This window comes from Spermophilus citellus (assembly GCF_964194105.1).
Source record: "Spermophilus citellus genome assembly, chromosome: 12".
NCBI lineage: Eukaryota > Metazoa > Chordata > Mammalia > Rodentia > Sciuridae > Spermophilus > Spermophilus citellus.
In genome coordinates this window covers 14,403,852-14,425,612 of record NC_138198.1, presented here as the reverse complement: position 1 = coordinate 14,425,612, position 21,761 = coordinate 14,403,852, and the positions used below count along the sequence as shown (strand labels likewise).

Below are 21,761 nucleotides of genomic sequence, written 5' to 3'. Positions count from 1 at the left end.
TAATACATAATTTCAGTGACCAACATAGGAAATTAACAAAACACTATTACCTAATCTGTAGACTTTATTCAGATTTCACCAGTTATCCTACTAAAGTTCTTAATAACAAAAGGAAAAAAAAAACACATTTTAATAAGAACAAAATGACCAAAGAACACATTCAGCACACATGCTTGTTTTTTAATAATAGCACAAGCTTCAGAAGCTCTTTTGAGAAGGAAAGGATCTCATGGCTCGTCTGGGCAGGTCCCTCATGCTGATGCAGTAGAAGTAAGGAAGGAGTCTTGTGGGGCTTTATGTCAATGTGTTAGCAGCACCGGCTCAAAACAGGCAGTCCGGGTTCTTCAGTTGTGACACAGCTGGGCTCCATGTGCATGCTGTTTATAGATACAGAACAGAAGAGAAATACCACATGTAAAATCTATCATTGTGTGGTGTGTGGTCAGATAACGTTTATATATTTTTGTTTTCTCTTTAAAAAATCTTCAATAGTCGTGTTTTTAAATATGTTTTTTAAAACCTGGTGAGCAGTATGATGAAAGGGAATTTAACTACCTCACGAGGACGCTAGTGGTGGCTGTTGAACTATGACCTTGTGTGGTGTTGACCCTCCTTTTGCAGGGTTCCCTTAGCCTCCTGTTGGGATGTCTTTCACTGTGTGTATTTAAAAGCGCACGATGTACTAAGGAAATGCCCTTATTGTCCCCCTCCTTTTCACTTTAAAAATGCACACACACATTGATCCACCCTGTCCTGCTCTCCTCCATTAGTCCGCCCTAGGGTTTAATCCATCCCTCACCCCAAAGATGCTACCTTTCTTAGAACACATCATCACTTGGGGGCAGGTCTGGAGTCACTGTGTCCTTCTGACCTCCTTCTTTGAGAGTGGCCTTAGGAGAGGAACGTGTCTGATAGTGTCCTCGTCCTCAGCCTGCCAACGCCGTTTCCTCTCTCCACGTCAGAACCGTCTGGTGGTTTTCCTGGCTGTTGCCCCTCTCCTCGGCTCCTGCCTTTGTGTGCCGGTTTTTCTTTGAAGACGTTTCCTCCTTAGTCTCAAAAGCACTGACTGGCTCTTCTCAGTACTCCTGCCGCTTCCTCCATGGCTTCCTGGTGCCCTCCCCTGCCCCTTCCTGTGCTAAGTGTGCCTGCTTCTCCGCTTACAGCTGGCTCTTGTTGCTTTATTTGATCTTTTTAATTTTTTTTCTTTTTTTTTTTTTCCTGGTGTTGGGTATTGAACCCAGGCATGCCTAACCACTGAGCTACACTCCCATCCCTTTTTGTTTTTCATTTTGAGACAGGGTCTTCCTGAGTTGCTGAGGTTTGCCTCCAACTTGAGATCCTCCTATCTCAGCCTCCCGAACTTCTGGGATTACAGGCATTTGCCACAGTGTCCAGCTGATCCTTTCTTTTATTTGCTTCTAACTATGATCTCAAGAGCAAGATCTACATCACATTAATATTCAGATCCTCAAAACTCATTTTGTTTCCTGACTCTAAGTAGGTGCTCAGTAAATGCTTACTAAATTTAATTGAGACAGATAAAACAGGCAATAAATAGTAAAACTTAAGATAGCACTTTGGTTTAGATGACAGATGGCAGTAGTTAGTGGACTTCAGTTGGGAAACTGTTAATTTTGCTTACCAGTTAAATCTTGCCTTCCATTTGGAAAAATTTGGGAGTAGAGATGGAAATTATGGAAAAAATAAAAATAATTCTTTGTTTGCACTTAAGTAGATTTATATATCTCATGAGACGGTTAATAAGTACATTTTCTACTATTTATATAAAGCTCTTTTTCTTTTTTTGTGTAAGCAAAAAAGCTTTTAATTCTCAGCTTTCAGCATGTCATTGGAGCAGAGTGGCAATACACATAATGCCAAAAATCCTATAAATTAAAAGTCGTGTGTATCATCAAATGCATGTAGGAATTGCCTCTTCCTATATTTCTATAGTTGCTTATTGAAATTAGTATGGTATTGTAGAATCCTAGAATTATTTTTTTGTTGGGGGGGTTACCAGGGATTGAACTCGGGGGCACTGGACCACTGAGCCACATCCCCAGCCTATTTTGTATTTTGTTTAGAGACAGGGTCTCACTGAGTTGCTTAGCCACCTCACTTTTGCTGAGGGTGGCTTTGAACTTGTGATCCTCCTGTCTCAGCCTCCCAAGCTGCTGGGATTATAGGCGTGTGCCACTGTGCCTGGTGCCCAGGATTCTTTAATGTTACCTTCTCCCACTAGTAGTACTTGAATAGCTAGAATTATGCTTAATAGGTGTTTACATCTCTGAACAAAGAACAACTAATGGAAAAAGAAGCATTCTAAGTGATGGACATGAACAATTCAATCTGTATGGATGATAATTTGTAATATTTAACTTGTCAAAGGCTATATGTAATATCTTTCTTGGATTTGTTTTCCAGTAATTGTTTTATTTATACTTTCATGTTTTTGTTTGTGTTTTTTCCCCCAAAATGAAACAATAAAAGGATCAGAAATCAAGATGTCCTAGAGGATGTACAAATCAGGCCAGAGGATGTTCCTTCAGATCTCAGAGTCACTAATTCCAGTATTAACCTGGAAAACTTGCTGGAAGGTCCTGCTGCGGAAATATCCAGGAAACCTCCAGGTGAAATCAGTGTTCCAGCGGACAGCTCTTTACTTTGTACTTTGTCCTCAGAACTTCATCAGGAAGCAGCTAGTAATGAGAATGACAGAAAGCCTGGTCACTACAAATCCACCTTCCGGCCAGAGGCTGGCACCAGCTCGCAGGATTCGACTCTCTTAGATCAGGAGTTGTACAACTCCTTCCATTTCTGGAGGACTCCTCTTCCTGAAATAGACCTTGATACGGAGCTAGAGCAGGACTCTGGGAAAAGCCCAAGCCCAGAAGCAGCACCCGAAGTCCCTGTGTCATGTTCTCCAAATATCACCATGGCCACCAGGAGGGAACTTGAAGAAATGATAGAAAACCTGGAGCCCCATATAGATGATCCAGATGTTAAAGGTATGCAGGTGTTAGGTTACTTCTTTATTCTAAAACTTTATGTAAAATGTGACTTTTCAAAACCTTTTTCTAGAATAATTCCCTCCTTTTAAGATCAATAGATGTGTTTGGGTTTTGTTGTTGTTGTTGTTTTGTTTTGTTACGAAGCTCTCAGGTAAGGTAGGCTCATCACCAGGTTCTTTATTGGAGTATGCAGGGTTTGTTGCTCTGCCGGTTGCCCTGCCTGTTGGAATGTAGGAAGAGGGTGGAGCAAGTGGGTCCAGCCAGTGAGGGAAGAGGCACGCTCCCTGCCCCTGGGAAGACATGGCCTTCCTGATGATTCCTGGGCCCTTTGGGGAAAGCCAAAATGTTATTTAAACCAAAAGGTGATTTTGGAAGATCCCATAAGTACAAGTCTTCGGATCTTATATTACTTTCTGAATTTTTTTATTTCCCTGTTTGTTCCAAAAACTAAAATTTCTAAACTGTCAGTTTGCCCAATATTGAGAAATGTCCATTTCTGAAGCAGATAAAATGATAGCATCAGTATCCTTTTAAAATGTAGAAAACATTATGTTCAAACTTTGAAAATTGCATTGGCATGGTCAAGTTAGCAATTGTCTTTATTTGACTTTCATTTATTGTGATTTTTTTAAGCAACTTTCTATTATAATTTTACACTTGGGAAAAATGAATATGATTAAAGGCTAACTCCTGAACTTGGTGGTTGAACATTAATTGAAAAGTAATCAGTTTCTTTTTTTTAACATTTATTTTATAAGAGTTATGGGGGTGTAATTTCTATCAGTAAAAGTCATGCTTTTGATTGTATGGGGTTAGATGGGGAAGCACAGGCAGGTAGCGCCACACCCCGGCGAGTCTCGCTCCCTCCACACCCTCTGGGTGCTGCTCTGCCCTTTCCAGAATGCTGCCAAGTCGGCACGGAGCCCTGGAGTCTGACCAGGATCAGCCCTGTGGCATGTCACTAGTTCACTCCTCTTATTTTCTGAAACCGGCATGAGCGGAAGACTGAATGTTAGCAGGGTGCTATGGTCTTCCCTCCCAGGAGGTCATTTCCGCAGAAGCCTTGGAGCTTTACTTTGTTTGCTTCCTTCTTCAGTCGCAGCTCCTGCTATGGAGTTTCACCATGTAGCAAGGGCTGAGGATTTTATTTTGTTTGCCAAACACAAATTCTGACCCAGATCTCACTTGTGTCCCCCTCCTTTCCTGTCTACCCCAGTGAGAATCAAGCACAGAATTAGACCCCAGACTAGCCACCAGTGCCTTCACTCTCTCCTGCTTTTCATTTGTCTTTTTTTATTAATTACCCACTTAAATTTGATAAAGTATTAAACTTCAGTACCTCATATTTCATTTTCTTAAACTCCATTTTTATGAAAAAAAATTGCCAGCTGGTCCTCAAGCCTGTCCTGGGAGTTCTTGTTTTATCACAGTGCCTGTTGGCTTTCATACACTCGCAGGCACTTTTAAATTGTTAATTGAAGTGTTGAATGAATTTTAATTTTTCAACAAATAAAATAGCTTCTTCCATAGTTCACTTTTTATAAAAGACTTGTGTAAGGGCTAGGGCTATAGCTCAGTGGTGGAGCACCCACCTCGCACGTGTGAGGCACTGGGTTTGATCCTCAGCACCACATAAAAATAAATAAAGATATTGTATCCAACTACAACTAAGAAAATATTTTTAAAAAATAAAATAAAAGACTTGGGTAAATGCACCTTCCAGGATATGGCTTTGTTTCCTTTCTTTTTTGGTCCTAGGGGTTGAACCCAGGGGAGCTCTACCACTGATCTACACCCCAGGCCTGTCCCACTTTTTTTTTTTTTTTTTTTGAGACAGGGTCTCACTAAGTTGCTGAGGCTGGCTTTGGACTTGTGACTGTCCTGCCTCAGCCTCCTGAGCCTAGCTTATGACCCGCGTTTCTGAAGATGGCTAATACTGTACTTTTTGACTTAACATTACATTGTAACTTTATAAGCTACAGCTGAGAGATTTCAGTGTAGATACTGTCTTGTGATCTAATCTAATTCAGCTCTGTAACCTGGTAGATTAACAGTTATCATGTTGTTCTGTCCACTGTGGCAAGGATTGCTGCACATATTTCCTTGGCAGGTTGGTCCTTCCTTCAGTAGTACTGACCGAGCACCTGTTGAGATGGTCACTGTATCAGGACTTAGGAGACGGCAGCTGCAAACCAGACAGCGATCCTGGGATTTGAGGCAGAGGAGCAGATGGTGTGGTGCTGGGGGTAGAACTGGGGCCTGAGTGTGCTGGATAGTGCACAGAGGCTCAGCCACTGAGCTGCACCCCAACTCCAGGCTGCAGAATTTTTGAGTGCTTGATTTTGTTGAGATCTGAGGGCACATATACTCTGTGTTAAATAATGCCTTAAAAGAATGGATGTTAATTTGGGGTGCTTTTTATTTTCTACTTATGCCTTTGTAGGGCAGTCATTCCTTCAAACTGTCAGAAAACAGTGATGTGTTCCAAAGGTAGAACTTAATCTGAGATTGAAAACAAAGTTCTCACCAGGGAGCACACCCTGGGAGTTGGTGGCCTCGTGGATTTCTTCTTGTTGGGCTTTGTAGGGGCTCTCACAACAGAGCTTGTCCACTGTCTGCCGGGGAAGCCCTTTCAGGACACTCATGGACACTCGGCTTCAGTCCCATCTGATCTCTTTCCTTGTAGCTGTGCTCTGGGGACAGCAAGATTTAGTGGATTTCTTCTAAGGCAGCTTTCACTTCACGGTCTCGCTGATGTCCATCTTACCTTCCTGTGAGCACGGATATTTTTTGCTGCTTTGTGGATTTGGGGTATGACATTTAGCTGTGTTTTCTTAGATAACATTGGGAGTCCTGTTTTGTGGGAACCCTTTATTGGTTAGAGCAGATAGATCCTTGTGGGAAGATCTCCGTGTAGATCCCACATGGTGAGACACCTGACTTGAAGGGTGGCTAGGCAGATCCAGGGTAGAACAGGGAGCAGCCACTGAGCAGAATGCCTCCCTTGGCTGGACCTGCCACAATGAGGTCCACACACTGCATAAGATCTGCTCACAAAGCTATTGATTTCTTTCTAGTTTGGGTCCAACTGAAGAATTAGGTCCATTGAGAGTTTATCAGAAAAGCTGTGTTGTTCACTGTTTAAAATCAGTAAATTACTGTTGGCCTTAGGAACTTCTAATGATCACAGCATGGTTGTGGAGAGTGGGAGATCCCGAAGGGTTAGCTCAGCTGTGCCGGTCCCTTCAGGAAAAGACCAAAGTTTGAAGGTTTCAGGTGGTCCCCATCTCTTTGATGTGTCTCTGGGGATTGTGTTTCTATATAGATTCATGGTTCGTGCCACCTAAAAACCTGCTGGGCGTGTGATTAAATGGCCCCGTTCCCCTCTCGGAGTGCTCTATGTTTGTCATTGGAGTTAGATGAGCTAAACCCTCATAGTCTGGAGTGATCATTTCCATTGGGAATGACAGTAGTTGGCTGTGGGTGACATATAACACTGAATCGGCTGTCCCTGTAGTAACTCCAGAGTCCTGGGGGGAGAGACACCGTTCCAGCAGCTGTCTCTCAGAGCAGCAGCCTGAGACTCTTGGTAAAGCAAGCAACAGATAGATTTCAGTGTTGCTCACAGACTCTTAGTTCTGAGTCCCTAATTCTGGGTCCTGGGGTTTCAGTCTGCACTGCGAGTGAGAGGCAAGCCTGGGTGAAAGTCTCCTTAAGTTCCTCACCATGGCCCTTTAGATCCTCCTAAAATCCTAGCAGTAGCGAAGCTGAAGATTCTGCCTTTTTCTCTGGTTGGAGAATTTAAGCTTCAATTCTGAGGATGCAGCTCTAGGTTCCATTTCAGTTTTCTGAAACAGGTAAGTTCACAGTGTAACTCATTTACATTTTTATGAACATAAAAACTTACAAAATGCACCAACACGCACATGACAATGGGAAGGATGCAGAGCACTTAGATAAGGGACCTGTGTCGGATGTTCCATAAGAGGCTGGTGTCACACTCACTTCCAGGGTGCTGGCAATGGCCAGGCATGTCCTGCCTCACTTGGCAGCGGCCACCCGTGTAATGGTATATGGTGTGGCCTGCTGTGCTGCTGTTGTGCTTCAGCTGGGGAATCTTGAAAGACGCCAGGAGGAACAGAAACGTTTGTAAAGAGAGCCTACAAATTGCCACTGAGATTCTGAGAAGAATGAGCGAGAGCATGCTCCCGCAGAACTTGCAGGAGTCAGCACCACGGTTTATTAACTTAGCCCATGACAACCTGCTAGAACAGGGCTCCCTCTGAGCGCACCTCGCATCCCCGTTGCCAGGTACTGACAGGGCGCACTGTCCAAGTGCTGCAGCCCACTAGCAGGCCATGTCATGTGCTTGTTGATCATTTTTTTGAACATGAACTTTGTATTCAAGTGGAGTGCTACTTGGAGTAGGTGCTGAGCAGTGCATTTGCTGACCCTCGCGAGAGGGGGGGGGTTAGTGAGGATGCTTTTCCTTGGCTGTGAATCCCTTGCTGAGGGGAGGCACTGCGGTCGCCAGGTTGAAGAACCACTGCTGCTGAGTTGTCCTCTTGGTTCGCTGCGAGGAAGACAGCATTTCTACAGGGTCCCTGGTCTTGGGACATGTGGCTGCTTTTTCATTGTCAAGAAGAACTAGAGCAGAGCGAAGCGGAATGAGATGGGAGAGGTGTTCAATGTTCTGAGGAGCATGCGCAGGGGCCTGTGTAGTGCCCGCTGTAACGTTGGCAGAGTCTGCGGGCTGCTGTCCTGCCAGTGGGCTCACGCACTACCAGAGGTGGTCCACTCTCTCGACTGACTCCTTTCATGTCAGACTCGTATGCAGAGCGGTATGCGGTAGCGGGTGGCGCGCCTGACCCGTGGAGGCCTATTAGCATATTAGTGGTCTCCTCTGGACGGACTAATGATTTATAATAGTAGACATTTTTTTCAGCTTTTTGATGCGGTGTAAAAACGCATCCGTCCTTTGATGGTGCCACGTGCTGTGCCGTGGAGGAGCACGCCAGAGCCCGCCCTGCTCACTGTCTCCCTCTTCTGCCTGCAGCACAAGTGGAAGTGCTGTCAGCCGCACTGCGCGCTTCCTGTCTGGATGCTCACGAGGAGACCGGCAGCGTGGAAAAGAGAAGTGACCTGCAAGATGAACCGGGTATAAATGAGCTACCAAATTGTAAACTAACTCAAGATGATTCTGTGCCTTTAATCTGCGATGCCGTTGAGGTAACGAACCACGAGGTGTTGACCGCGCGACAGCGGTTTGCCTCAGCGGCCTTGGTGGGGATGGCTGTGGCTAATCACATCTAGTTAGCACGTTCTGGGGCTGCCGGTTTACCACGTCGTCTTGCACAGAGTAAAAGCGACTGTCCACGTCCTGTCCTTGTGACGCTGTGCTGTAGTGAATGCCTGGGGAGTGCCCCAGTCCTGCCTGGGGCCATATGGTGGGCTTCATGCTAACGTAGCTCACTGCAGTGAAATAGTCTTACTGGAAACAAAGCCCTTTATTAAGAATAATTAACTCTTCCCTTTTCTTTTTGGAGAGGTGCTTTGTTTCTGGTCGGACCATTTCACTGCAGCAAGCAACACAGTGTTCTGAGAAGATCGGGACTTGAGGCCACGTTGCGGAGGGCCAGTGGCATTGTCTGGACTCGAGTGTGAGGGTGGGTACTGTTATGAGCCTCGTCGTCACTGCGCTCTTGTGAATCCACATGGTCCTTCCCTGGTCTCCCACGACAGCCCCAGCAGCCAGCGGCAGTTGCTCTGTCCCTTCTCCCTGGGTGGTTTAAAGGCAGAGAGGGAACATGCCACTCATTGCCAGAATCCAGTGGCCCCAGGTCCTAGTGGCTCAAGTGATAAGCTCAGGAAAGCGCGCTCTTACTCTTTGGGGACGGCAGGTTCTTGGAGCTCTGGTGCATTTGCTTTAGTGTTTGTCGGGTGACGTCTGGTGTGTCAGAGATCTGTAGAACACCAGTGCTCTGGAGGGAAATGCCAACTGTTTGTTGGAGTTTTGACTGCTGTGCTATATCTGCATTTTAGATGGTTTTTTATTTGTTGGCTTTGTGTGAAGGGGAGTTCTGTGGTTAAAAGTAGATGTTTCTGAATTAGATATTAAAGAGCCAAGAACAAACAGAAGAGACACTGTATATGACACCCAGTGGCTTCTCGAACAGTTGACTGAAAGAAGACTCGGAGTACTGTTTTATGAATGAGCTAATTCAAAATATTTAGTCCATTGCAAAACTATTTTCAAATCTGCTTCTTTAAAAAGTATTTTTTTTTTTTAGTTGTAGATGGACACAATACCTTTATTTTATTTGTTTATTGATTTTTTTCAATGTGATCCCGAGGAGGGAACCCAGTGCCTCACACAAGCTAGGCAGAGTGCTCTACCACTGAGCCCAGCCCCAGCCCCTCAGATGGACTTTTTAATCACTCTCATTTTCCTGGAGTGAACATTCACAGATTGAGCAGCTTCTTAGCAAGCTTGCTTTTAAAGCAGAGGAGGTTCTCACGGGCCTAGGGCTGGGCTTGTGTGTACTCATGGTGCTGGGGATCAAGCAGGGCCTTGGGTGTGCGAGGCAAGCGCTCTGTACGGAGCTGAGCTGTACCCAGCCCAAGGCCATATGTGTAGAGATTCTTAAAAACCTCAAGAGTTGATATGTGTTCCTATCTGTATGGCAGCCTTGAGAGGTAAGTAGCCTAGTAAAATGGTTTTAATGAGGACAACTTGGAGGAGAAGGGCTCTCTAAGCATGTCTGTTTCCCAACAGTGCGTGGACTCCACTCCTCACTATGCCCATGACGACTCGGACATGAGCACCAGCAGTGGCTTCAGCCCTGAGGAGGAGAGGCGGGCCAAAGTGCAGGTGAGCCCCGCTGGGTGGGATTGGGGGGATCATGCTGGGCGAGGACACACAGCAGGGAACCTCCCCCAGGGCCATCCCCGCCAGGTTCCCTCACAGACCTTCACAGGTCTGTGAGCACACGGGTACCCCTTTTCACCTCTCAAGAGAAGCAGGATCATCCCAGGCCACCACAGTGTGGCCTTATCTGTAACTTAGCTTTTAAATTTAGTAATTAATTCTAACTGGTCTTTATGCTGTTTATTGTTTAAGATCTTAATTAGCTCTAGTTTTGCTTTGTACACACACACGTTTTCCTTAGTATGTGTTTCTTATCTCTTTGCAATTACTAATAGCCTAAAATTCAACATTAAAATCCAGGTGTTTAAAAGTGGCGTGGTAGAACACTTGCCTAACACGTGAGGCCCTAGGTTTGATTCTCAACACCACATATAAAATAAAGGTCCGTTGACAACCAAAAAAGTACTTTAAAAAAAATAAGTAATTTTTATCTGATTTATATCTAAACTGCTGAAAGTACATTTAAATGCTCAAAATGTGTTACTGTCCTCTTTATTCATTAGGATGTTGTGCCTCAGGCTTTGCTAGATCAGTATCTGTCTATGACGGACCCCTCTCGTGCACAGACGGTTGACACTGAGATTGCTAAGCACTGTGCGTACAGCCTCCCGGGCGTGGCCCTGACCCTTGGCCGGCAGAACTGGCACTGCCTGCGAGAGACCTATGAGACCCTGGCCTCGGACATGCAGGTGGGTGAGGCTGAGGTGGGACCAGGCACCCTGTACACACAAGGCCCACATTTTTTGGCTTTTAAAGCCTAGAGAGTTTCTGTTTCAGTCAATCTTATATGGGTGAGCTTAAAGGTCATGTCAGAGAGTGTTTTGCATCAGGATTCCAGCGTCTGGCCTCTGGAGTGTATCGCAGGGCTTCATTTGAATGGAACCACAGGGGCCCCATCTCCATAGAGTACTAGGTCCTCTGCCTTGGAGTTGATGGTCTCCATTCCACAACATTCCCGGGGCTCCTGTGCCCGCCTGTCCCCTCTCCTCATCAGACATCTCTGCCTCCACCTGTTATGTGTGAACCTGAGCGAATGGGTATAAGTCAAGTGTAGGGGCTGCTGTGAAGCTGTTGGTGGAAATGCTTCTGTAGGTGAAGTTTTAAGTCACAGTGTCAGTTTTTAAATTAAGGCCATGTGGAGGAAAAGATGTTTTTAACTTAGTTTCCTAGCAAATGAGATTTCTGTTGAGTTCTTTTCCAAGGGCTGTACACAAAAGATTTTCCTATTCTTGTATTTAAGGTGTCAGTTCCATACAAACAAATTTTATTGGTTTTTATCTAAGACTTGAAACAACTTCTGAAGATTCAAGTGGGATGGAGCCAGGTAGCCTTTGAGTCCTGTGGACATCAGAAAATCAGGGACCTAATGGTCACAGAGTGGCAAAACTGGTCCATTAGGGATTCCCCCAAGCATCATTTTCTTCATAAATGAAAGGGAAATGGAAAGCAAAAAAAATATATATTTTTTAATTCTCATAATAGACGTTTAAAATTTAGCATCCATTATTTCTACTATTATGTGTTTGCTCTTATATTTTGAGATTAATATTCAAAGTACTGTGCACTTGTATTTAACTTGCTAACGTAGCTTTTGTTCTGCAGTGGAAAGTCCGAAGAACCTTAGCATTCTCCATCCATGAACTTGCGGTTATTCTTGGCGATCAGTTGACAGCTGCGGATCTGGTTCCAATTTTTAATGGATTTTTAAAAGACCTTGATGAAGTCAGGATAGGTGTCCTTAAACACTTGCATGATTTTCTGAAGGTAACTTTAAAACTTTTCACATAAAACATAATGAAATTTCAATATAAATCTAAAATTTTGTTTTATGTTTTGTGTCTTTGGTGATCAGCAGGATTTCTGTGTGTTCCTTTATAAGGAAATACACCCCTGAGTTGGTGGTAAGATGTGACTTGAGGGGGAAAAAAAGCCTCATTCTGATAAAGTTTGCTCGTGTCATTTAATTTTTTTAATTCAAATTTATGCCAACATTCATTTTTAAACAAATGTGTACAAACATGTACCGTTTTCTTTTTTGGTGTTGTAGAATAAGATACACGTTTAACCTCTTAGGAACCGTGGGCTTGTGTTCTGTGGCCTTCCAGGAGTGTATGCTCCTTTGACACTGGCCCTCTGCTGTCCTGGGTGGGGGCCTGGGTTCATAGATGGCCTGCTTCTCAGACTGTCACCTTGAACTAGTTGTCCTGGGGATGGAACCCAGGGCCAGCCCCTCTGCCACCACCCATCTTAAAGTAGTTTGAATTAGAAAAGTAATTGTATATGGAAGAAATTATAATCCTGCTTTTGGGGAAAAAAAACTGACTTTGTTAGACTATTTTATACAGAGCAGACTGAAATTTTTTTGTTTCAATAATGTCCTTTATAGCTTTTATCCCTTTAATTCAAAGTCCAACTAGGAAGCACATGTTGAATTTAAATGTTTTAGCTCTTCCTCAAAACATTTTCCCTATTTTTTTGTTTTGTTTTGTTTTTTGGTGGGGTACCAGGGTTGCACCCAGGGGCACTTAGCCACAAACCCAGCCATGTATTTATTTATATTTTGAGAGAGGGTCTTAAGAAATTGTTTAGGGCCTTGCTAAATTGCTGAGGCTGATCTTGAACTTGGAATCCTCTTGCCTTGGCCCCCCAAGCTGCTTGGATGACAGGCGGGTGCCTCTGTGCCTGGTCACATGACTTCTCAGTGCCACTGACATTTTGTGAGAGTCCAGCCAGGTGTTCTGCATGTTACCCCCTGGTTTGGATTTGTCTAGGTGTTGCCATGCAGCTTGATTCTGATTAAGCCGGGGCTTTCACAGGCATATGTCTACCTGGTCTTCCTGGGTGAGTTGTCAGTTATTTTCCATGTTTTGCCTTAGGGTGACATGGTGTCGGCCCTTGTATTGCTGGTGACGTGTCTGGTCATGGCATCTGTTCGATTCCTGCATTGTGAACCTTTCACCCTTGGGATCAGCAAGAAATTGCTGAGCGGATGCTGTTGAAGTCTTGACATCTTTTTCCCCAGAAAAGATGCGTGGTCCTTTCATCTCCCTTTCAAAGCGCTCTCCAGTGTGGCTGCGGACTTAGAATTCACTTACTTGGCGTCTCGTGGCCCGTGTCTGTCTGAGCCTGGGCTGTGGGGGCTGGAGTGTGGAACTGTCTATGGGCAGGCCTGTGCGTCGAGCCCACCGTGCACTGGGCATGGGCACCTGTCTGTCGGGCTTTTTCAGGAGACAGGAGACAAGAAGTTGTTTTGCTCTGAATTATTGAGTTTGCTTTTGAAATTGAAGTGAATTGTCCAGTACTTGTAAATGTGGAAGGTGGTGGAGAGCCGCTTGGCCCGGCTCTGGCCCTTCTTCTCCTCCCACTTCCACATCACTTCCTCGGCTGGCGTGAAGGCTCATTCTGTGCAGTGCTGACAGCTGGTCGCTCCCGTGTCCTACAACACTCGTGGGATAGTTTGGGAATGACTCCTGGTCAGGGGGCTCTAGCAATGCCCACAGGTGTCGTCAGCGTTTCCTCGGGCTCCACCGGTCCTCCGGCTGTGCCCCTGTGGGGCGGGTGTCTGCTCTCGGTCGGCCCGTAGGCACGGGCAGAGCAGTTGTCGGGTGCGTTTATCTTTTTGCTCAAATCTTCATTAAGCACCTACTCTGTGAGACAGGGCGTTCACTGGCCTTGTCACACATGTGGGGGCAGTCACTGTTTCGGGGTGCATGTGAGGGGAGCCCAAGGGTAGTGCAGGCCTGCTGCAGCCTCGAGGGAGCCAAGACTTCTTCCAGAGCAACAGTGGCTCTGCAGGCCAAGTGGGTCACTTGGGAAATCGAGTCGAGGACCTCTGCTACACGGTGCCAGCGGGCCCTGCATCTCTAGAGCACTTGGCAGCCACACTCGAGTCCACTCTGCAGCAGGCCAGGGGCAGCACCTCTCCTCGTCCTGGTGAGTGAGACGCTGTGTTTTGTGCGCAGCTCCTTCACATTGACAAGAGGAGAGAGTACCTGTACCAGCTGCAGGAGTTCCTGGTGACCGACAACAGCAGGAACTGGCGCTTCCGTGCGGAGCTGGCTGAGTAAGTCGGGCTGCCCTCCTCTCTCCCGCTTGGAGCAGGGCCAGGTCTCTGGCAGTTCCTTGGGCACTTCTTGGGGTGCAGGGCTCCATCTGCTGTGAGAGAGGTGCAAGCCGCCCTGGCCCCCAGGCTCGCTGTGGCATGTCACCCTTCCGTGGCGTTGGCCTCTCCTCTTGCTAGCATGCCACCCCCACCCCATGGTAACTGGGGCTTCTCCCTGCAGCAGGCGACATTGGCTGGATGTGAGCCAGGGGCCTTTGCTCAGGAAGGCTTCCCACCCCCACTGGGGTACAGCATGTGCCTGCCCTCCCTAGTGCTTCCTGTGAGCCTATGCCCATGGCCTCCCTCAGGGGCCTGGGGCTTTCCCTACATGTGAGAAAAGGCCCCAGAGCGCCCTGTGCCACCCAGTGTTGTTGACACCTGAGGGACCTCCCTCCTGACCCAGGGGAGAGGACCCTGTGGGCGACAGTTTATAAGTAGGCAAGCACCTGTGTCCGGCACCTTCCAGCCACTGTGTAAGCCCACACCTGGCCTGGGAAGCCGGCTGCCTTTCCGGTTGCTTCGTCTCACCTGTGGCAGCAGGCACCTCTTCCACCCACACGTTACGCAGGCCAGACTATTGGTGTGTCCCATTTGTCATTCTGGGAAGTAATGCTCTTTGATGTCCTAGAGGTCCTCAGGTTCCCCCAGACAGGATATGCAGTTTCGGGGGGGACTCCCTGGAGGCTGCTGGAGTCCCAACAGGTGCATAGTGGCCCCCTGTTGTGACAGGAGTACAATAGACCCCTTGTTCTGCTGAACTTCCTACTGAGCACACGTGTTTGCTGACGGGGTTTCTCAGCTCATCCTATGGGAAATGTGCCAGGCTCCAGCTAAATACTCCGGGAAGGGCTTTGCGCTTTCTCAGTCCTCATGTGCCTTACTCTGTCCTGTGTAGCTGTCACAAAACACGGGATGCTGGCCAGTGTGTAAAGGAAAGTTTATGTGCTCAGAATTCTGGAGGCTGGTCAGTGTAAATGGTGGGTGCTGCTACCTGGCTCTGTCACATCGTGGCACTGAACAGCAAGGGAATGAGCCACCATTTGAGCCAGAGGCCAAGGGGCCAGGCTCACTCCTGTGATGACCACCCTCTGGGAATTCACCAGGCCAGGGAGACCTGGCCATTCCCACGAGACATTGGGCCTCCACTGGTGGGGGCAGCGCACCATGATCTGGTCACCTGCCCCTGGCGCCACCTCCCAGAGGTGCCGCCACCTCATCACTGTCACTTAGGGGCCATGCTTCCAGTGTGGACCTATGGGAACAAGCCACAGGACAGAGGGCCCAGAATTCCACAGCTTTGTGCTCCTGGCATTTTGTGGGAAGACATCACCTCGAGCCGCGGTGCGGAGTGTGCATCCTGGCGACCACAGGCTGTGGTGGTCTGGGTGGGGAGGCCTGCTGTGTCCCTGGCGTGGCTCTGTCCCGTGGTGCAGTCTGAGACGAGTGGCCTGTGTTTACTTGCCGTCTGTGTCTGGACATTGGCTGGCTCTTGATGTCCTGATGTCCGTCTTTGTAGGCAGCTGACCTTGCTCCTGGAGCTGTACAGTCCCCGGGACGTCTACGACTACCTGCGTCCCATAGCCCTGAGTCTGTGCGCGGACAAGGTCTCCTCGGTCCGCTGGATCTCCTACAAGCTGGTGGGTACATGCCCTGGCTTCCTGGCAGATTCCGCTCCCCGGCTCTCAGCAGAGGCTGGCCTCACTGTCCGTGCTCCCTGCAGGTCAGCGAGATGGTGAAGAAGCTGCATATGGCCACACCCCCGACCTTCGGCGTGGACCTCATCAATGAGCTGGTGGAGAATTTTGGCAGGTGCCCCAAGTGGTCTGGGCGACAAGCCTTTGTCTTCGTCTGCCAGGTGAGCAGGCCCAGGGGTGCCCCCTGGGGATCGGCCTGGCGCCCTGGCTGGCCACCCCCATCTTCCTCACCCCTGCCTCCTCACTGCTGGGGACAGAGCCCACCAGTGGCCTCTATGTGGCTCCTGGTCTCTGCCAGTCCTTCCCTCACTTCCAGCTGGGCACCTTCCCTGGTGACAGTACGCACGCTGTTGCGCCGTGGGGCACCCCACGTCCATGCGCTCCCGCACGCCCTGTGCGCCAGAGCCTGCCCCGACACCCTCCTGTGCCCTCCTCCAGACTGTCATCGAGGACGACTGCCTCCCCATGGAGCAGTTTGCTGTGCACCTGATGCCACACTTGCTAACCCTGGCGAACGACAGGGTCCCCAATGTCCGAGTGCTGCTCGCCAAGACCCTGAGACAGACTCTGCTGGAGAAGGGTAGGTGGAGAGGGCTGGAGCGTGCAGCGAGCACCAGGCTCAGGATGGCCAGGAGCCCCACGTGTATAGGAGTGCTCTGGTAGCAGGGCACGGGGCGCAGCCATAACGGGCTCCTCATTAGTGCTCTGTGCTTTTTTTTTTTTATTTTTAATCTTGGGCACTTACCATTTTTACAGCTGAAAACAGTGATGGGGGCGGGTGCTGGCATGTGGCTGTGTGCCAGTTGCTGCCTGTGCACACCGTGTGGCTGTGGGGCCAGGCTAGCTGGATGCAGTGGTGCACGCCTGTAATCCAGCAACTCAGGAGGCTGAGGCAGCAGGATGGCACATTGTTGGAGGCCAGCTCCAGTAACTCAGGCCCTGTCTCAAAAATTAAAATTTTTAAAAAAGGGTTGAGAATGTAGCTTAGTGTAGAGCACCCCTGGGTTCAATCCCAGTACCACACACTGCACCCCGCCCCCCACACACACACACGTAAAAATGTAAAAGGATAAAATGGCTAGAGAAGAAGGGTTTGGCTTGGTTTTTAGAGAGAATGTGTGTGTGTTGGGGGGGGGGGGGTGTTGGCAGTGTTTTAATGGCTAAAAAGCAGTTTTTGGGGCGGTGGGGGAGGGAATTGAACTCAAGGGCACTTGACCCCTGAGCCACCTCCCCAGCCCTATTTTGGATTTGATTTATTAGAGATGGTCTCACTGAGTTGTTTAGGGCCTCACTTTTGCTAAGGTTGGCTTTGAACTTGAGATCCTCCTGCGTCAGCCTCCTGAGCTGCTGGGATGACAAAGGGCATATTGTGTTCATGTCTTTCTTAGTTTTCATATTCCTTAGCTGATCTTTTTCTCCTTTTTTCCCTAATTTGTTGTCATTAGTCATAACCAGCAGTAGACTGCATTTTGACACATTGTACCTACATGGAGTATAGCTTCTCCTTGTGGTGGAACATGCTGTAGAGTCACACAGGTCATGTGGTCAGTGAACACAGGTGCCAGTGTCTGATTCACTCTGCTGTCCTTCCTACCCCTGGACCCCCTCCCTTCACTTCTCTCTGCCCCATCCTCCCCAGCTGCTCTAAATGAGATGCTCCATGTCATAAGGACATGTGATGCCCCATGTCACACGGCCTGTGCGACACTGGTAGGCAGGCCCTGTTGGTGGTAGCTGGACTTCCTCCTTGCTGACGGTGGCTGTCGATGCCCGCCTGTCCTTGCAGAGTACTTCCTGGCCTCTGCCAGCTGCTACCAGGAAGCGGTGGAGCAGACCATCATGGCCCTGCAGATGGACCAGGACAGCGACGTCAAGTACTTTGCCAGCACCCACCCTGCCACTACCAAAGTCTCCCAAGACGCCACGAGCACAGCCTCCTCGACCTACTAGGTGCCCGAGTCCTCCTGCCTCCCCGAGGCTGCGCCCTGGGCGGGGCAGAGGGAGGGAGGATGGACCCTCCCCTTGCAGACTCCACCGCAGGCGCCTGGCCCACACCGAGAGCAGGGTGAGTCAAGAGCAGTCCAGTAGACACGACTATCTTGACTTCAAGGGAAGTAACTTCTCAGAGGATTATAACTGTCACCGAAGCCTTAACTCCTTCGTCTTCCTGACTGACGACACTTGAACCGCAGGCGTCTCCCCTGTGGCCGGGACTGGCTCCCCCAGAGCTGCGCTGCTCTCTCCCTGGTCACTGAGATCCTCGGAGCCAGAGGCCATGCGCACCCAGGCGGAAGACCTTCAGCATTGCTGTCTGCCGCTGGGCCAAGAGTCCCGCTGGGCGCAGGAGGAGGAGGCTGTGGGCGGGTCTCCCAAGGGCTGAGGCTGACACTGCAGTGGAGTCTGATTTTAACTCAGATGCAGCATATTGCTGTGCACACTTACAGACGTTTGCTGATGTCTCTGTCCTGGAGTTTCTCATGCTGGTCATGACTGAAGGAGATTTCTTAGCACGCATATTGTTACGTCGGGGTTTTTAACTTGATCATGGTCAGCTCCGAGGGGCGACTTTTCTTCACATGCTGTACATACCTGTGACCACTCTTGGGAGTGCTGCAGTCTTAATCATGCTGTTGGAACTGTCGAGGCACAAGTTCTCTTGTCCAAATAAAGTTTATTAATAAGATCTATACAGAGAGGCGTTTACACTTTGGATTGTTTTCTAGATGTCTACAAATAAATGCAATTTGTGACCTGTATTAATGATTTAGTATAAATGGGGAAACTAGATTAAAATATTGGTCTTTTAAATAGCGCGGTGGTCTGTCTGGACTCTGCCTGTGTTGTCTGCTCGGGTGTCCTCTTGGCAGAGGCCAGGCCTCCTGAGCTTCCCTCCGCAGCCTCAGGTGACCAGAACAGGATGCTAACCCGGGCGTCTCGGCCTCGTCTGTAAAGTAGGGTCAGTACCTGCCCTTCCCACAGGAGGCCATCATAGGTGCTTCTAGAAGGTGCCGTGTGTACACCTGGCGTCCCCCGAGCCCAGGGTGAAAGCCCGGCACTCCCTGGTGGTGGTGCTGCTTACGCACGGTGGGGACTCCAGGAAGTGGGCCCTGGGTGGGGTGGGGAGGTACCGGCTGCCTCCCGTGTGACCGGCCTTGGTTTGTTCTTGCTTCATGGGCCTTGGGGTGGGGGGCGTCCAGGCGAATGCCAACCAGCAGATGGGTCCCACTGGGTCCCAGAGCGGGCATCAGAGCAAGAGCGCAGTGGGGCCTCCCGATGTCCCTTAGCCGAGATCCGAGGTGCAGGCTTCCTGCTATTCCCACCGTGATGCCCTCTTCCCTCAGGACTCGGCCCTGTGCACTGCACTGTGTCCTACACAGCTGCCTTTTAGAAGGTGGCAGTGGAGACGTGCACTTGCGTGGAGAGCTCATGCCTGGGGTGTCAGAGTGCCCAGGCCAGTTCTCTAGCTTGGTGCTGCTGCCCTCCAGTCCCCTCTTGGTTTCCCCGTGTGACCTCAGTTCCCACGTGAGTGGACACAGGCACCGCGTCATTTAGCAGCTCCCATCAGCGCGTCCCAGGTTCTCCCATGCTGGGCCAGCTGACGAGCCCCTCTCTGGCCTCCCCTCGGCTGCTGGTGGCTGTGGTGTGCATGGTGAGCTGAGGGATGGCCTTCCTTCAGGAAGGGGCGCTGGGCCCTGTCCACTGTGCAGCCCTCACTACACAGGCTCTACTGAGAGAGAAAACTGGGCATCTAAGCAGCATGGAACCGTGCAGAGAGGGGACATGTGTCCAGAGCTCATGAAATCTCCATCCAGGATGCAGAAAAACCAGCAAACGTAAAAAGGTGACATTCCCATAACAGTTGTCTGCGCTGGCATGGTGGCCACACCTGTCATCACAGCCACTTGGCCAAGGCAGGAGAGCGGGTTGTAGGCCAGTCTGGGCAGCCTAGTCAGCCCCTGTCTCGAATACGGGCTGGGTGGTAGCTCAGTGGTAAAGGGCCCGGGGTTCTCTCCCCAGTACCAAGGACAACAAACAGCATGTAGTGCCAGGCACAGTGGCCCACGCCTGTCACCCCAGGACTCGGGAGGCTGAGGCAGGAGGATGGCAAGTTCAAAGCCAGCCTCAGCAACAGTGAGGCCTAAGCAACTCAGGCCCTGTCTCTAAATCAAATCTAAAACAGGGCTGAGGTGTAGGGGTTGAGGGCCCTGGATTTAATCTCCAGGTCCCCCCCCAAAAAAAAAACCCACCATGTAAATAATACAGATGGGAATGAATGCGTAATAGGGTCTAATGCAGGAGCTAATCTGAGACCGTCCTGAGCCACGCGGGGCTTTTGAGAAACTCTGGGGATGGAGAGGACAGCCACATCTTTCAGTCCCCCAGGAACTGGTGTGACTGCAGTTTCCCACCCCCAGCCTCCCCTGGCAGCACCCACCTGCCCTTCCCTTGTTTGGGAGGAGGAAGTGTGTCCACCTGGACGGGTTCCCTGTGGCCCTTGCCGACTCCCCAGGAAGCCAGGCTACCTGCTCGGCTGCTTGAGGGGCGCGTGAGCTGTGTCCTGAAGTCCCAGCGGTACCTGTCAAGTTTCTTCTAGAACCCTCTCACTCCCAGGGTCAGCCATGCCTGAGTGGTACAGTGGTCAGTGTGCCTGCCTCTGGAAGGGATGCCTGCCTCGGGGGTCTGCAGCCATGGGGCAGGGACGCCTCCTTGGGGCTTGTCAACCTCTCTGGTGTGACACCTGCTCCCTTCTCTTGGTTGACAGAAGTCCCCCTTTACATTGGGCCAGTCTATGTCCAGGGGAGCGGGTTGTGCCTGGCCTGGGAAGGTTGGGGCAAAAGTCCCCAAACAGTTCAGGGGCTGCGTGGTCATCAAGACTGTGCTGACCGCTGTGGAGAGAGAACACGGGCAGGCCCAGCCCCTGGTGCGCAGGGACGCTTCTGTGGACAGTTCAGGATGGAACTGATGATGAGGCAAGGGAGGAAAAGAGCAACTCCAAGCTCAACGTGGGTTTGGGGGGGCTTCTCACTGAGCCACCTCCCCCGACTGTTCTTAATTCTTTTTGATGATTTTTAGTTGTAGATGGACATAGCACCTTTATTTAGCTAGTTTTATGTAGTGCTAAGGATGGAACCCAGTGCCACACACTGGGCCACTACCCCAGCCCCCTTTCTTAATTTTGAGACGGGGTCTCACTGAGTTGCTGAGGCTGGCCTTGAATTTGAGATCCCCCTTCCTCGGCCTCAGAATCACTGGGATCCCAGGTGTGCGCCACCCACCCCCAGCTTCAGTCAGTTCCTGTGTTGTGTGACTGTTTGTTCCACACTGGATGTCAGTAATTGTCACTAATTGGCTGCCAGGCAGCTGCGAGTAGCATTTTGACCTGTTCATGAGAAAATAGGGCACAGTTCACAGTTCTTAACAGAGATCCTTGAGTCAGACTTGTCCCCAGCAGATGCCAGCACAGTGCAGGGCCAGCCTGGCCCCAGGAGCTAAGGTGTGGAGGACAGGGGACAGGGAGGGCTCGGGAGGTGGGTAGCGGGACCACAGGCTCTGCTGGGTGGCTTAGTTGTTGTGTTTGCCTTTATTTTTAGATGGACGCAACCTTTATTTATTTAGTTTTATGTGGTGCTGGGGCTCGAACCCAGGGCCTCACGTGCCAGGCGAGTCCCCAGGTTAGCTGGTTCTGAAAGCTGGTGACATTGGTGATTGAGGAGAGCGTTCGGCCATGTTCCCGTGTGTCAGTGGCTGGGGACCCCCTCAGATGCAGACCCCATCTGTAGGTCTGGGTGGGCTGAGACCTGGTTCCCAGGGAGACTCTGATAGCCAAGCCCAGGAGGAATGTGCTGCTGTGGCACTCGCTTCTCAAAGCACGAGGATGTCTATCCACTTTCACTGGCCCTGTGTCGAGGCTCACGACCCCTGGGGAGGCCCACTCTGCCTACCCACATCATGGCAGCCCCTGGCTCCAAATCAGGCTGTTCACACTGGCATTTTAAGTTGGGGGCAGAGAACTGGGGGTTCTGCTT

The 21,761-nt window shown here is 49.7% G+C and overlaps 1 protein-coding gene across 6 annotated transcripts in view; it reads left to right on the top strand.

Annotated features, from left to right (window-relative positions):
- The window catches only part of PPP4R1 (protein phosphatase 4 regulatory subunit 1), a 50,606-nt gene extending 32,188 nt beyond the window's left edge, over positions 1–18,418 (top strand). For all 6 annotated transcript variants that reach the window (XM_081263573.1, XM_081263572.1, XM_081263577.1 and 3 more), the window contains 10 exons: positions 2,491–3,008; positions 8,068–8,240; positions 9,787–9,882; positions 10,443–10,628; positions 11,542–11,703; positions 13,902–14,002; positions 15,558–15,678; positions 15,762–15,896; positions 16,174–16,315; positions 17,522–18,418. In XM_081263573.1, coding sequence (XP_081119699.1) covers positions 2,491–3,008; positions 8,068–8,240; positions 9,787–9,882; positions 10,443–10,628; positions 11,542–11,703; positions 13,902–14,002; positions 15,558–15,678; positions 15,762–15,896; positions 16,174–16,315; positions 17,522–17,685 — 1,798 coding nt within the window. In that variant the 3' untranslated portion in view covers positions 17,686–18,418. The remainder of the gene's footprint in view (positions 1–2,490; positions 3,009–8,067; positions 8,241–9,786; positions 9,883–10,442; positions 10,629–11,541; positions 11,704–13,901; positions 14,003–15,557; positions 15,679–15,761; positions 15,897–16,173; positions 16,316–17,521) is intronic.
- The last annotated feature ends 3,343 nt before the right edge of the window (positions 18,419–21,761 follow it).